This window comes from Microchirus variegatus (assembly GCF_963457635.1).
Source record: "Microchirus variegatus genome assembly, chromosome: 8".
Classification (NCBI taxonomy): Eukaryota; Metazoa; Chordata; class Actinopteri; order Pleuronectiformes; family Soleidae; genus Microchirus; species Microchirus variegatus.
The window spans coordinates 31,605,754-31,621,852 of NC_139809.1; the positions used below are offsets into that span (position 1 = coordinate 31,605,754).

Genomic DNA, 16,099 nt, shown 5'->3' on the forward strand with positions numbered 1-16,099 from the left:
CAACCGTCGCCACATGAGGGCAGCAGAGAGGCAGGATTCCTCATGACTGGTTGCAGAGGGAGACAGAGAGAGCACGTGTGAAAGACGGTGGGGGGCGGAGACAGAGAGAGAAAACTGTCCCGGCTGTGATTGGCTGGCTCCTCCCACTTCCTCTGGCCACGTCTGTAAAAACACACGGCGACGGAAGTACGGCGAGCCGCGAGGTCCACGGAGACGTTTGCCGTAGAAAAAACAGTCCAACAGCGCTGAGGGGAGGGGAGGGGAGGGGAGGGGAGGGGGGGTGACGTGTGAAGCTGACATAGGCTCCTCCCATCTCTGTGTGTCTGTGTGTGTGTGTGTGTGTGTGAAAGACATGGGAGTGGGCGTGGCTTCACCAGGCCTCAGTGTAACGGACATCAACGTCTTTCAAGTTGGGCAGTTTGGCCTGAGGACGAAGACAAAAGAGGACAAAGTGAAAGTTTGCTCGCGGTGACGGGGACGCGGCCATTTTTATATATTTTAAAAATGTTATTTTTTGGGGAGAATCTCATCATTCTGACGTCTAAACGGGTTAAAAACGTGTGTTTACCTTGAGGTCCTCGTATGTGTCGGCGGTGAGTTTGGTGCTGTTCATGTTCAGACTGCACAGACTCTTCATGGCTGCAACACACAATTACACACAGTTTTTACTGACGTCTTTATCTTCGCTATGAGGTTTGTAAACCGCTCACTCTCCCGCACCAAACCTCACAGAGAAAACCAGTGATTTTAGCATCACGGGGACACAGGAGCTGCTGGTCCTCTGCTGTATATAGTATATGTATATGTAAGACATTATACATGTGTGTGTGTGTGTGTGTGTGTGTGTGTGTGTGTGTGTGTGTGTGTGTGTGTGTGTGTGTGTGTGTGTGTGTGTGTGTGTGTGTGTGTGTGTGTGTGTGTCTTACAGCTGAGAGCCAGCAGACCAGCGTCAGTGACTGGAGTCTCACACAGGTTCAGCACCTGCAGACAGACCAGGTGCTCGGACAACAACCTCAGACCCGCGTCTCCAAACTGACACAAAAACACAAAAACAGGGTTTATTTCAGTGTTAACGTCTAATATGTTAACACACACACAACCAGTGTTCAGGTGTGACAGAGAGTGTTCAGGTGTGACAGAGAGTGTTCAGGTGTGACAGAGAGAGTGTTCAGGTGTGACAGAGAGTGTTCAGGTGTGACAGAGAGAGTGTTCAGGTGTGACAGAGAGTGCTCAGGTGTGACAGAGAGTGTTCAGGTGTGACAGAGAGAGTGTTCAGGTGTGACAGAGAGTGTTCAGGTGTGACAGAGAGTGTTCAGGTGTGACAGAGAGTGTTCAGGTGTGACAGAGAGAGTGTTCAGGTGTGACAGAGAGTGTTCAGGTGTGACAGAGAGTGTTCAGGTGTGACAGAGAGTGTTCAGGTGTGACAGAGAGTGTTCAGGTGTGACAGAGAGTGTTCAGGTGTGACAGAGAGAGTGTTCAGGTGTGACAGAGAGTGTTCAGGTGTGACAGAGAGTGTTCAGGTGTGACAGAGAGAGTGTTCAGGTGTGACAGAGAGTGTTCAGGTGTGACAGAGAGTGTTCAGGTGTGACAGAGAGTGTTCAGGTGTGACAGAGAGTGTTCAGGTGTGACAGAGAGAGTGTTCAGGTGTAACAGAGAGTGTTCAGGTGTGACAGAGAGAGAGTTAAGGTGTGACAGAGAGTGTTCAGGTGTGACAGAGAGAGTGTTCAGGTGTGACAGAGAGAGTGTTCAGGTGTGACAGAGAGTGTTCAGGTGTGACAGAGAGTGTTCAGGTGTGACAGAGAGTGTTCAGGTGTGACAGAGAGAGTGTTCAGGTGTGACAGAGAGTGTTCAGGTGTGACAGAGAGAGTGTTCAGGTGCGACAGAGAGTGTTCAGGTGCGACAGAGAGTGTTCAGGTGCGACAGAGAGTGTTCAGGTGTGACAGAGAGTGTTCAGGTGTGACAGAGAGAGTGTTCAGGTGCGACAGAGAGTGTTCAGGTGCGACAGAGAGTGTTCAGGTGCGACAGAGAGTGTTCAGGTGTGACAGAGAGTGTTCAGGTGTGACAGAGAGAGTGTTCAGGTGCGACAGAGAGAGTGTTCAGGTGCGACAGAGAGTGTTCAGGTGCGACAGAGAGTGTTCAGGTGTGACAGAGAGTGTTCAGGTGTGACAGAGAGAGTGTTCAGGTGCGACAGAGAGTGTTCAGGTGCGACAGAGAGTGTTCAGGTGCGACAGAGAGTGTTCAGGTGTGACAGAGAGAGTGTTCAGGTGCGACAGAGAGTGTTCAGGTGCGACAGAGAGTGTTCAGGTGTGACAGAGAGAGTGTTCAGGTGCGACAGAGAGTGTTCAGGTGTGACAGAGAGTGTTCAGGTGTGACAGAGAGAGTGTTCAGGTGCGACAGAGAGTGTTCAGGTGCGACAGAGAGTGTTCAGGTGCGACAGAGAGTGTTCAGGTGTGACAGAGAGTGTTCAGGTGTGACAGAGAGTGTTCAGGTGTGACAGAGAGAGTGTTCAGGTGCGACAGAGAGTGTTCAGGTGCGACAGAGAGTGTTCAGGTGTGACAGAGAGTGTTCAGGTGTGACAGAGAGTGTTCAGGTGTACCTGCGTGGACCACAGGTTGAGCTGTTTGAGTGACGGCAGCTTGATGAGCTGCTCGGCACAGGCACTGGTGACGTTGGTGAAGGCCAGACTCAGGTTCTCCAAATTCCCAAAGGAGCCAGAACTCAACAGACGAGCCAGATCTGCATCCTGAGGAGCGTTCGGAAAACAAACAGGGGTCAATGTGGGAGGAGTCAAAAGGTCAAAGGTCTCTTAGTGTGAACTCACCGTGGACTTTGAGGGCAGAGTCAGTCGAGTGGGGCCTCCTTTTCTTTGCTGAGGAAACAAAGACAAAAGCTTTTCAGACAGTAGGTGGCGCAAGTGTGCAGCTGCAGAGCAACATGTTTATTTATGAGGTTTTTCAGCTTCTTTAACAAATTTTCATGTTTCTGTCATTTTTCAGCTTCTTAAATGTGAATATTTTCACGTTTCTGTCATTTTTCAGCTTCTTAAATGTGAATATTTTCACGTTTCTGTCATTTTTCAGCTTCGTAAATGTGAATATTTTCACGTTTCTGTCATTTTTCAGCTTCTTAAATGTGAATATTTTCACGTTTCTGTCATTTTTCAGCTTCTTAAATGTGAATATTTTCACCTTTCTGTCATTTTCCAGCTTCTTAAATGTGAATATTTTCATATTTCTGTCATTTTTCAGCTTCTTAAATGTGAATATTTTCACGTTTCTGTCATTTTTCAGCTTCTTAAATGTGAATATTTTCATATTTCTGTCATTTTTCAGCTTCTTAAATGTGAATATTTTCATATATCTGTCATTTTTCAGCTTCTTAAATGTGAATATTTTCACCTTTCTGTCATTTTTCAGCTTCTTAAATGTGAATATTTTCATATTTCTGTCATTTTTCAGCTTCTTAATTGTGAATATTTTCACGTTTCTGCCATTTTTCAGCTTCTTAAATGTGAATATTTTCACGTTTCTATCATTTTTCAGCTTCTTGAATGTGAATATTTTCACCTTTCTGTCATTTTTCAGCTTCTTAAATGTGAATATTTTCACGTTTCTATCATTTTTCAGCTTCTTGAATGTGAATATTTTCACCTTTCTGTCATTTTTCAGCTTCTTAAATGTGAATATTTTCACGTTTCTGTCATTTTTCAGCTTCTTAAATGTGAATATTTTCACGTTTCTGTCATTTTTCAGCTTCTTAAATGTGAATATTTTCACGTTTCTGTCATTTTTCAGCTTCTTAAATGTGAATATTTTCACGTTTCTGTCATTTTTCAGCTTCTTAAATGTGAATATTTTCACGTTTCTGTCATTTTTCAGCTTCTTAAATGTGAATATTTTCACGTTTCTGTCATTTTTCAGCTTCTTAAATGTGAATATTTTCACGTTTCTGTCATTTTTCAGCTTCTTAAATGTGAATATTTTCAAGTTTCTGTCATTTTTAGCCTCTTAAATGTGAATATTTTCACGTTTCTGTCATTTTTCAGCTTCTTAAATGTGAATATTTTCACGTTTCTGTCATTTTTCAGCTTCTTAAATGTGAATATTTTCACGTTTCTGTCATTTTTCAGCTTCTTAAATGTGAATATTTTCATATTTCTGTCATTTTTCAGCTTCTTAAATGTGAATATTTTCACGTTTCTGTCATTTTTCAGCTTCTTAAATGTGAATATTTTCATGTTTCTATCATTTTTCAGCTTCTTGAATGTGAATATTTTCACCTTTCTGTCATTTTTCAGCTTCGTAAATGTGAATATTTTCACGTTTCTGTCATTTTTCAGCTTCTTAAATGTGAATATTTTCACGTTTCTGTCATTTTTCAGCTTCTTGAATGTGAATATTTTCACGTTTCTGTCATTTTTCAGCTTCTTAAATGTGAATATTTTCACGTTTCTGTCATTTTTCAGCTTCTTAAATGTGAATATTTTCACGTTTCTGTCATTTTTCAGCTTCTTGAATGTGAATATTTTCACGTTTCTGTCATTTTTCAGCTTCTTGAATGTGAATATTTTCACCTTTCTGTCATTTTTCAGCTTCTTAAATGTGAATATTTTCATATTTCTGTCATTTTTCAGCTTCTTAATTGTGAATATTTTCACGTTTCTGCCATTTTTCAGCTTCTTAAATGTGAATATTTTCACGTTTCTATCATTTTTCAGCTTCTTGAATGTGAATATTTTCACCTTTCTGTCATTTTTCAGCTTCTTAAATGTGAATATTTTCACGTTTCTATCATTTTTCAGCTTCTTGAATGTGAATATTTTCACCTTTCTGTCATTTTTCAGCTTCTTAAATGTGAATATTTTCACGTTTCTGTCATTTTTCAGCTTCTTAAATGTGAATATTTTCACGTTTCTGTCATTTTTCAGCTTCTTAAATGTGAATATTTTCACGTTTCTGTCATTTTTCAGCTTCTTAAATGTGAATATTTTCACGTTTCTGTCATTTTTCAGCTTCTTAAATGTGAATATTTTCACCTTTCTGTCATTTTTCAGCTTCTTAAATGTGAATATTTTCACGTTTCTGTCATTTTTCAGCTTCTTAAATGTGAATATTTTCACGTTTCTGTCATTTTTCAGCTTCTTAAATGTGAATATTTTCATATTTCTGTCATTTTTCAGCTTCTTAAATGTGAATATTTTCACGTTTCTGTCATTTTTCAGCTTCTTAAATGTGAATATTTTCACGTTTCTGTCATTTTTCAGCTTCTTAAATGTGAATATTTTCACGTTTCTGTCATTTTTCAGCTTCTTAAATGTGAATATTTTCATATTTCTGTCATTTTTCAGCTTCTTAAATGTGAATATTTTCACGTTTCTGTCATTTTTCAGCTTCTTAAATGTGAATATTTTCATGTTTCTATCATTTTTCAGCTTCTTGAATGTGAATATTTTCACCTTTCTGTCATTTTTCAGCTTCGTAAATGTGAATATTTTCACGTTTCTGTCATTTTTCAGCTTCTTAAATGTGAATATTTTCACGTTTCTGTCATTTTTCAGCTTCTTGAATGTGAATATTTTCACGTTTCTGTCATTTTTCAGCTTCTTAAATGTGAATATTTTCACGTTTCTGTCATTTTTCAGCTTCTTAAATGTGAATATTTTCACGTTTCTGTCATTTTTCAGCTTCTTGAATGTGAATATTTTCACGTTTCTGTCATTTTTCAGCTTCTTGAATGTGAATATTTTCACCTTTCTGTCATTTTTCAGCTTCTTGAATGTGAATATTTTCACGTTTCTGTCATTTTTCAGCTTCTTAAATGTGAATATTTTCACGTTTCTGTCATTTTTCAGCTTCTTATATGTGAATATTTTTACCTTTCTGTCATTTTTCAGCTTCTTAAATGTGAATATTTTCACCTTTCTGTCATTTTTCAGCTTCTTAAATGTGAATATTGATATACAAATGAGTGACGTACCAGTTCTTTGAGTTCTCTCTGACGCTCACACAGCTGCTCGTACATGCGGAGGCCGACCTGTGTGCTCTCCAGAGTGGAGATGATCTGAAGTTGTGTGTCTTTGTTGTCGATGATGTTGTACTCCAGCATCAGACACAGGATCTGGACACACACACACACACACACACACACAGTGTGTTTAGCTCTTTAACTCCATGTGTGTCACGGTGAACGATGGTCTCAGAGTGAACATGAGGACTAACCTCCACCATGGTCTGGTTTCCTCTCAGGGCCAGCAGCATACAGGGGCCCAGCTTGTTCTCAGCCAGAGACAGCAGGAACTTCTTGGTCTTGTAGCAGGAGCCCATCAAGATATGAACCTAGAGGAGGAGGAGGCGGAGTCAATTGGCTCAGTTTCCCCCACACACACACACGAATGCTCACTCCTCATTACCATAACTCCTGTATGTGTCACTGCACAAAGACACGTGTTCTATTTGTTGTCGGAAAAATGTTCCAGAAAAAGCGCGGCTTTTTGTTTGCAGTGAATCAGTCGCAGACGTGTGTGTGTGTGTGTGTGTGTGTGTGTGTGTGTGTGTGTGTGTGTGTGTGTGTGTGTGTGTGTGTGTGTGTGTGTGTGTGTGCGCAGACACACTCACCATACTGGCGAACAGTTCTCCATCATCATCACAGGCCACGCCTCCTGGACTGTAGAGCTGGAACCAGCCGTCTTTACCTGAACGCACACTGAGGAGGCAGGAGTGAACCTGAGGAACACACACACACACACACAGTCAGTGAGGAACAGACACACACAGTCAGTGAAGAACACACACATACACACAGTCAGTGAAGAACACACACACACAGTCAGTGAAGAACACACACACACGGTCAGTGAAGAACACACACACACACACACACACACACACACATACACACAGACACAGTCAGTGAGGAACACACACACACACACACACCTCCTGTCTCAGGTCCTCTGCAAACCTCTGAATGACATATTTCAGTTCCCTGTTTTCCAACAAAGAGACAAAAAAGAATGTCAGTTTGTTTAAAGGTGACAATGAAGATCAGTCTGTGACGTCACACACACACAGACACACACACTTACTTTGTGAACTTGGCGTGAGCGAGTCCTCTGTAGAGAGAGAGAGAGAGATCAGAGGCAACAAAGTTACATTTTTCAGCTTCTTAAATGTGAATATTTTCACCTTTCTGTCATTTTTCAGCTTCTTAAATGTGAATATTTTCACGTTTCTGTCATTTTTCGGCTTCTTAAATGTGAATATTTTCACGTTTCTGTCATTTTTCAGCTTCTTAAATGTGAATATTTTCACGTTTCTGTCATTTTTCAGCTTCTTAAATGTGAATATTTTCACGTTTCTGTCATTTTTCAGCTTCTTAAATGTGAATATTTTCACGTTTCTGTCATTTTTCAGCTTCTTAAATGTGAATATTTTCACCTTTCTGTCATTTTTCAGCTTCTTAAATGTGAATATTTTCACGTTTCTGTCATTTTTCAGCTTCTTAAACGTGAATATTTTCACGTTTCTGTCATTTTTCAGCTTCTTAAACGTGAATATTTTCACGTTTCTGTCATTTTTCAGCTTCTTAAACGTGAATATTTTCACGTTTCTGTCATTTTTCAGCTTCTTAAACGTGAATATTTTCACGTTTCTGTCATTTTTCAGCTTCTTAAATGTGAATATTTTCACGTTTCTGTCATTTTTCAGCTTCTTAAACGTGAATATTTTCACGTTTCTGTCATTTTTCAGCTTCTTAAACGTGAATATTTTCACGTTTCTGTCATTTTTCAGCTTCTTAAACGTGAATATTTTCACGTTTCTGTCATTTTTCAGCTTCTTAAACGTGAATATTTTCACGTTTCTGTCATTTTTCAGCTTCTTAAACGTGAATATTTTCACGTTTCTGTCATTTTTCAGCTTCTTAAACGTGAATATTTTCACGTTTCTGTCATTTTTCAGCTTCTTAAATGTGAATATTTTCAAGTTTCTGTCATTTTTCAGCTTCTTAAATGTGAATATTTTCACGTTTCTGTCATTTTTCAGCTTCTTAAACGTGAATATTTTCACGTTTCTGTCATTTTTCAGCTTCTTAAATGTGAATATTTTCACGTTTCTGTCATTTTTCAGCTTCTTAAATGTGAATATTTTCACGTTTCTGTCATTTTTCAGCTTCTTAAATGTGAATATTTTCACGTTTCTGTCATTTTTCGGCTTCTTAAATGTGAATATTTTAGTTCAAATAAAAAGTCCCTTTAATAGACTCAACAGTATATTAAAGGAACAGTCTTCTCTGTGTTGCATCACTAATTAAGCAGTTAAAAGTAATGTAACTAAGGACTCAATTGTCTCATTCGCGCTCAGATACAGCTAACGTGACATGTTCAGCACATGTGTGTGTGTGTGCGTCTACATGTGACTCATTATGTCCTCAGCCTCACAGTTCTGGGAGTATTGTTGCTTTTGCTAATGACGCCTCGAGCCGTCGCCGTGGCAACGGAGGTGCAGGTGAGCACCAGGTGAGTCCCAGCGTCGGCGTAAACAAGCGGCAATCCCGACAGGGTTGGTGATGATTGCGTTCAAATACGTCTCGCGGCTGCTTTAAGCCAATTATGATGCGTCCTCTGGGGAGGGAGGAGCCGCCGCCCGCCGCTCATGACCCCCGCTGATGTTTCTCACCCACATCAGCCGCCGACCCCGTCAGGACGCCAGCCCGTCCCCGGAGACAGAGAGACGCGACCAAGCGGACGCAAGCGAGGAAGGCGAGCGGGCGCTCGGGGACGAAATGGGCTCGGAAAACACGGAACCGTTGCGGGTGAAAATATTTACAGCGGCGTCGTCTTCTCAGAGAAGAGTCGGCGATGAACTCTGACGTTTGAGCGAAATCCCGAGGAAACATCACATGATCAGAGGTGGAGACGTGAGAACGAACAGATTTATCCACTTAGGAAAAGACTCCATCAATAAAAGCTACGATATCTTAACAATGTGTTCACGTCTTTATCTTCACTGTTAGACAACAGGAAACTGAAGTAGGTAAACCACTCACTCTCCCACACCAAAGCCTACAGAGAAAACCAGTGATTTTAACATCACAGGGACACAGGAGCTGCTGGTCCTCTGCTGCCTCGTGTGGTCACTTTGTGTCACCGAGTTGAGTCTAAATGAAATATTTTCAAAGCCGAATTCAGTAAAATCAGTCATTGTAAGTTAGTGATGGAGGCAGCAGTGGATCAACAACTCCTGTGTGCTGTGATGTTAAAATGACTGGTTTACTCTATAGACTTTGGTGTGGGAGAGTGAGTGACTTTGGTGTGACTTTGGTGTGAGAGAGTGAGTGACTTTGGTGTGAGAGAGTGAGTGACTTTGGTGTGAGAGAGTGAGTGACTTTGGTGTGGGAGAGTGAGTGACTTTGGTGTGAGAGAGTGAGTGACTTTGGTGTGGGAGAGTGAGTGACTTTGGTGTGAGAGAGTGAGTGACTTTGGTGTGAGAGAGTGAGTGACTTTGGTGTGAGAGAGTGAGTGACTTTGGTGTGGGAGAGTGAGTGACTTTGGTGCAGGGAGAATGAGTGACTTTGTTGTGAGAGAGAGTGACTTTGGTGTGAGAGAGTGAGTGACTTTGGTGTGAGAGAGTGAGTGACTTTGGTGTGAGAGAGTGAGTGACTTTGGTGTGGGAGAGTGAGTGACTTTGGTGTGAGAGAGTGAGTGACTTTGGTGTGAGAGAGTGAGTGACTTTGGTGTGAGAGAGTGAGTGACTTTGGTGCAGGGAGAGTGAGTGACTTTGGTGCAGGAAGAGTGAGTGACTTTGGTGTGGGAGAGTGAGTGACTTTGGTGCAGGGAGAATGAGTGACTTTGTTGTGAGAGAGAGTGACTTTGGTGTGAGAGAGTGATTGACTTTGGTGTGTGAGAGTGCGTGACTTTGGTGTGTGAGAGTGCGTGACTTTGGTGTGGGAGAGTGAGTGACTTTGGTGAGAGAGTGAGTGACTTTGGTGTGAGAGAGTGAGTGACTTTGGTGTGAGAGAGTGAGTGACCTTGGTCTGAGAGAGTGAGTGACTTTGGTGTGAGAGAGTGAGTGACTTTGGTGTGGGAGAGTGAGTGACTTTGGTGCAGGGAGAGTGAGTGACTGGTGTGGGAGAGTGAGTGACTTTGGTGTGAGAGAGTGAGTGACTTTGGTGTGAGAGAGTGAGTGACTTTGGTGTGAGAGAGTGAGTGACTTAGGTGTGAGAGAGTGAGTGACTTTGGTGTGGGAGAGTGAGTGACTTTGGTGCAGGAAGAGTGAGTGACTTTGGTGCGGAAGAGTGAGTGACTTTGGTGTGGGAGAGTGAGTGACTTTGGTGCAGGGAGAATGAGTGACTTTGGTGTGAGAGAGTGAGTGACTTTGGTCTGAGAGAGTGAGTGACTTTGGTGTGGGAGAGTGAGGGACTTTGGTGTGAGAGAGTGAGTGGTTTACAAACTTCAGTTTCTTGTTGATTAAACCTTTTATACGGAATAAAATCAACATTAAAACAAGTCTACACTATCTTAAAGACATGCACACGTCTTTATATCACAGAGAGACAAACCTTTCCTTGTGTTAAACTGAAGTTTATAAACCACTCACTCTCCCACACCAAAGTCGCTCACTCTCCCACACCAAAGTCCAGAGAGTAAACCAGTGATTTTAACATCACAGAGACACAGGAGTTGTTGATCCACTGCTGCCTCCATCACTGAGTTACGATGACTGACTTTAATCATTCGGCTTCTAAAAATCTTCGTTCAGATTGACCTCAGTGACACAAAGTGACCACACGAGGCAGCAGAGGACCAGCAGCTCCTGTGGACTCCCGTGATGTTAAAACCACTGGTTTTCTCTGTGGGAGAGCGAGCGGTTTACAGACTTCAGTTTACACGAGGAAAAGTCCGACTCGCGGTGAAGATAAAGACGCGAACGCGTGACGTAGACGTCGTAGGCTTCGATTCGGAGGTCAATGTAAAATTGATCAAACTGAAATAATAAAATTCAACTGTTGTTAATACTGTAACATGAGCTGTGTGTGTGTGTGTGTGTGTGTGTGTGTGTGTGTGTGTGTGTGTGTGTGTGTGTGTGTGTGTGTGTGTGCACACTCACTCTTTCGGGAAGGGGATGGGCTGCAGCAGACTGGCCAGAGCAGGTCTCCAGTCATCGTAGTCTGACCTGACGGATGACAGAAGGACAACGGAGCGTCATTGTGAGGAACGACCAGGAGGGGGCGTCGCTCCCCTGGGCGAGCGCGACCGCGAGAACAAGGCGAAAAGGAGCGGCGGGCCGCGACGCGATCGGCGCCTCGGGGCGATGCAGAAAAACCTGCATCGCCGGATTCAGAGGACACAGGAGCTGCTGGTCCTCTGCTGCCTCGTGTGGTCACTTTGTGTCATTGAGTTAAGTCGAAATATGAAATATTTTAAAAGCTGAATTCACTAAAATCAGTCATTGTAAGTTAGTGATGGAGGCAGCAGTGGATCAACAACTCCTGTGACCTCCTGTGTTGCTGTGATGTTAAAATCACTGGTTTTCTCTATGGGCTTTGGTGCAGGGAGAGTGAGTGGTTTACAAACTTCAGTTTTCTTGTTAATTAAATCTTTTACACTGAACAAAATCAACATTTAAACAAGCCTACACTATCTTAAACACATGCACGCGTCTTTATATCACAGCGAGACAAAGCTTTCCTTGTGTTAAACTGAAGTTTATAAACCGCTCACTCTCCCTGCACCAAAGGCCATAGAGAAAACCAGTGATTTTAACATGGGAGTTGTTGATCCACTGCTGCCTCCATCACTGAGTTACAATGACTGATTTTAGTGAATTCGGCTTTTGAAATATTTAATTCCAATTTATTTCAGTGACACAAAGTGACCACACGAGGCAGCAGAGGACCGGCAGCTCCTGTGTCCCTGTGAGCTAAAATCACTGATTTTCTCTGTGGACTTTGGTGTGGGAGAGTGAGTGGTTTACAAACTTCAGTTTCCTGTCTAACAGCGAAATAAAGACGTGAACGTGTTCTTACAGATATTTAAGTTTTGAACTTAAAGTGTTTTAAATTAACTGCACCTTTAAAAAAAAATAACAGGTCCTCGCTGCTATTCTTAAACAACATTTATGATAATAATTATATCATAATATTATATATAGTATAAAAATAGGGGAATCTTCTGTCATATTTCCTCAGTGTCTCAGCAGCAGGGGGCGCTCACCACACCACCCGACCTCACGTCAACTCACAGCATCTTGAGGATGAGAGCGAAGCAGCCGAGCACGCGGTCGGCCTGCGCCGGCAGCTGGATGGACAGCGTGTTGACGGCCGGGCTGACCAGCAGACAGTCGATGAGGTTGGGCTCACTGTCGCCCCCCGATGGCGGACCCTTCCGCTTGGCGTTGGCCGAGTTGTTGTTGCGCTCCAGCTCCACCAGGATCTCGCTGGAATTGACGACGGAGGGCGGCGGAGGGGAGAGGGGCAGGGAGGGGGCGGGGCTAGGGTGGGCGGGCTGCGGCGTCGGCTGAGGGGGGGCGGGGTTGAGGAGGGCGGCGGGCGGCGGCGTGGGAGGTTCGGGCCGCAGGAGGCGCAGCGGCATCGGCGGCTTGCGGTCGTTTTGTTGCTGGCAACCGTTCCTGATCTCCTTCAGCGAGGGGGAGTTGTCCCGACTGCAGGGGGGGAGGAAACGGAGAGACGTGATTGGACGACGCGCACAAACGCGACAACACAAGACACAGAGGCCCGTCGTACCAGATAAGACCGTTAAAGTAAGCCAACGACGCGAAAACCAAGTGAATGAACAACACAAATCCAGTCGTATCCTCAGGTAGCTAACGTCTGCTGAGTCTTAAGCTCCTCCCACCAGAACCCCGAGAGGCTCCGCCCACGACGGCATGTGTCTCATTGCGCTCGTCAGCCGATCCGCGCCACGTTTAACCCGCGCAAAACTCGCAATACAAATTCAGTAAAGACACTAAATAGGTTTAAGAGGGTACGGTTAACTACCTTCGGAAAAATATGTGCGCCTCTCACATTTTACAATGAAAAAATGTTAGCTTAGCATTAGCCCCAGAAAATGAGTTAGCTTAGCATTAGCCTTAAAAGAATAGTTAACTTAACATTTCCTCTAGGAGAGTAGTTAGCTCAGCATTAACCCAAGGAGATTAGTTAGCTTGGTATTAGAGTTAAAAGAGTAGTTAGCTTAGCATTAACCTTAGTAGAGTACTGAGTTAAGCTTTAGGCCCAGACCAATGGTTAACTTAACATTTCCTCTAGGAGGGTAGTGAGTTTAGCATTAACCCTATACGATTAGTTAGCTCAGCATAAGCCTTACAAACGTACCAGTTAGCTTAGCATTTAACCTTAGCAGGGTACTGCGTTCAGCCTTAGCCCCAGGAGAAGGGTTAACTTAACATTGCCTCTAGTTAGTTAGCATAAACCTATAAGATTAGTTAGCGTATCGTTAGCTTAGCATTAGCATTAGCCTCAAAACGGTGGTCATTGTTTGTGTTTCTCCTGTGAGTCATGTGCTCATTTTAAGAATGACGACTTGTTTTAGCGCCATTAAAGGTTATCGTGGAATTATTGACGTGAACGTGCGTTGCGTAGCGCAGCTTTAATGCCTGAGAATAACAGAGTGAGCTTTAATGAGAGGAAGGAAAAAGAGAAGAGTTGACACTCGGGAGACTCGGCTCCTCTGAGAGAGTGAGAGAAAAGCAGCCGACACTGTTTCATCTCCGAGGTGACGAAGCTAATGACGCTAATGACGCTAGCGAGAAGAAATCTGAATCACAACAACGAGGTCGGTAACAAAAAAGCATAAACATTTGTTTTTGCAAGTTATGCAAATGCTCTAACAAAAAATATATCTATACATAATATATCTAGTTAAAATATATTAACTCAAGGACTTCTTGCATAAAAAAAAACTCGAACTGTATTTAATTTGACAAAATAAATGTCTGAAAGAGAAACAGGAAGTTGTGTTTTCAATCATCTGGTGGATTTTCCCCATGAGATTTTTCCCACTAAAACAAATTTAGCAGAGATAAGTGTAACGAGGTTATGGCGTGATGGGATTATCTGTGCCGTTAATTCAGTCCGTTTCCTGCCGTCTTTTGTTTTTCTCTGCTTCTCGCAGGAGAAAAAACGAAACGTCCGCCCGTGTCGCACGGTGACGGACGACTTTATGGCGCCGAAGCGACATGGTGCGCTCGGTGATGAGCCTCTTTCCCGGCAGCGTTTGCAAATCACTGTTTGCTTCCTTCACGTTTGTCCCGACAACATGCGGGAAATTACCGAGATCGCGTGTTTGTCTAATCGATGAAGAAAAAACATGGACAAACCAGCAGCTGAACACACACGCACACACGCACACACGCACACACACACACACACACACACACACACACACACACACACACACACACACGCACACGCGCGCCCACACACACACACACACAAACAGAATGAACTAAGATAATGAAGCAGGTTTATCTTTTACAGTTAAACGCTCACTGACCACAATCTGTTTTTCATCACTAACGAGTCTTTCTTTCTAGATTCTTCCAGACATACATACATACATATATATGTATATATACTGTATATAAAAACGCATATAGTATACACGCATGTGTATATATTCGTGCATGTATGCTTTTACATATATATACACATGCATACACATATATACATATATATATATACATGCATAAACATATATGTACATATATATATACATGCATAAACATATATGTACATATATATACATGCATACACATATTTACATATATGGACATATATACACATGCATACACATATATATACATGCATACACATATGTACATATACACATGCATACATATATATACATAAATACACATGCAAACACAAATATATATATATATATATATATACACATGCATACACAAATATACACATGCATACACATTTATGTACATATACACACATGCATACACATATACATATATGTACATATATACATGCATAAACATACTTACATATATGGACAAATATACACATGCATACACATATATACATACATACACATATGTGTACATATACACATGCATACACATATATACATAAATGTACATATATACACATGCATACACAAATATATATACATACACATGCATACACAAATATACACATGCATACACATATATGTACATATACACACATGCATACATATATACATATATGTACATATATACATACACATATGCATACGTATGTACTGTATATACATACACATACGTATGTATATACATACATATATGTACATATACACACATACATATACATATATATATATATATACACACACGTATATATATCTTGACCACCTCAAAAAAATGTGCAACAACACAAAACCTGTGTGTGTGTGTGTGTCTGACCTGTTGATGAACTCCTCATAGCAGGAATAAATGGCAGCGAGGCAAACTGCCACCAGGTTTGGCAGGACACGAGGGTGAGGACACTGACCTGTGGGTCCGTGCATGCTGCAACACACACACACACACACACACACACACACACACACACACACAGTTAAAGGTCATACATTCACTCAGGGTCCAGCATCTGTCCAGAGAAGGACAACATGGGACAAACACTTAAAGCTGCAGTACGTAACTTTTCCCCCCACAGTGACCGGACAGTTTCTCACCTGTGGACGAACTTCTTGACGACCTCCATGCCAGCGTTGAGCTCGTTCAGAGCCAGGATGTACTCCTGAGTGAAGAGACGCAGGCGAGGACACTTCCCGAAATCCTGCACGGCGTGAAAACAGGAACCAACGTCGCGCGTTAGCCTTTACGTACTTGCTGCGCAATACGTGTTATTCCAGCAGGGGGCACATCACCGAGGTCAGAGAAGATAGGACTACAGATGTTGTTATTATTAAGAAAAATAAAATGGGTTGATTTTCTCTATGAACTTTGGTGTGTGGAGAGTGAGTGGTTGGTGATTTTAGCTCACAGGGACACAGGAGCTGCTGGTCCTCTGCTGCCTCGTGTGGTCACTTTGTGTCACTAAAATAAGTTGGAACAGAGGATTTTAAAAGCCGAATTCACTAAAATCC

General features: G+C 42.3%; 1 protein-coding gene across 1 annotated transcript in view; it reads right to left on the minus strand.

Moving 5' to 3' along the window:
* Positions 1–292: 292 nt before the first annotated feature.
* Positions 293–16,099, minus strand: part of cmip (c-Maf inducing protein) — a 31,724-nt gene continuing 15,917 nt past the window's right edge. Inside the window, exons 8-21 of the mRNA XM_083894430.1 lie at positions 15,686–15,789; positions 15,414–15,518; positions 12,240–12,659; positions 11,106–11,171; positions 7,085–7,111; positions 6,936–6,984; positions 6,615–6,722; positions 6,219–6,335; positions 5,977–6,117; positions 2,822–2,869; positions 2,597–2,743; positions 927–1,032; positions 569–639; positions 293–424 (exon numbers count right to left, since the gene is read on the minus strand). Coding sequence (XP_083750556.1) covers positions 371–424; positions 569–639; positions 927–1,032; positions 2,597–2,743; positions 2,822–2,869; positions 5,977–6,117; positions 6,219–6,335; positions 6,615–6,722; positions 6,936–6,984; positions 7,085–7,111; positions 11,106–11,171; positions 12,240–12,659; positions 15,414–15,518; positions 15,686–15,789 — 1,563 coding nt within the window. The 3' untranslated portion in view covers positions 293–370. The remainder of the gene's footprint in view (positions 425–568; positions 640–926; positions 1,033–2,596; positions 2,744–2,821; positions 2,870–5,976; positions 6,118–6,218; positions 6,336–6,614; positions 6,723–6,935; positions 6,985–7,084; positions 7,112–11,105; positions 11,172–12,239; positions 12,660–15,413; positions 15,519–15,685; positions 15,790–16,099) is intronic.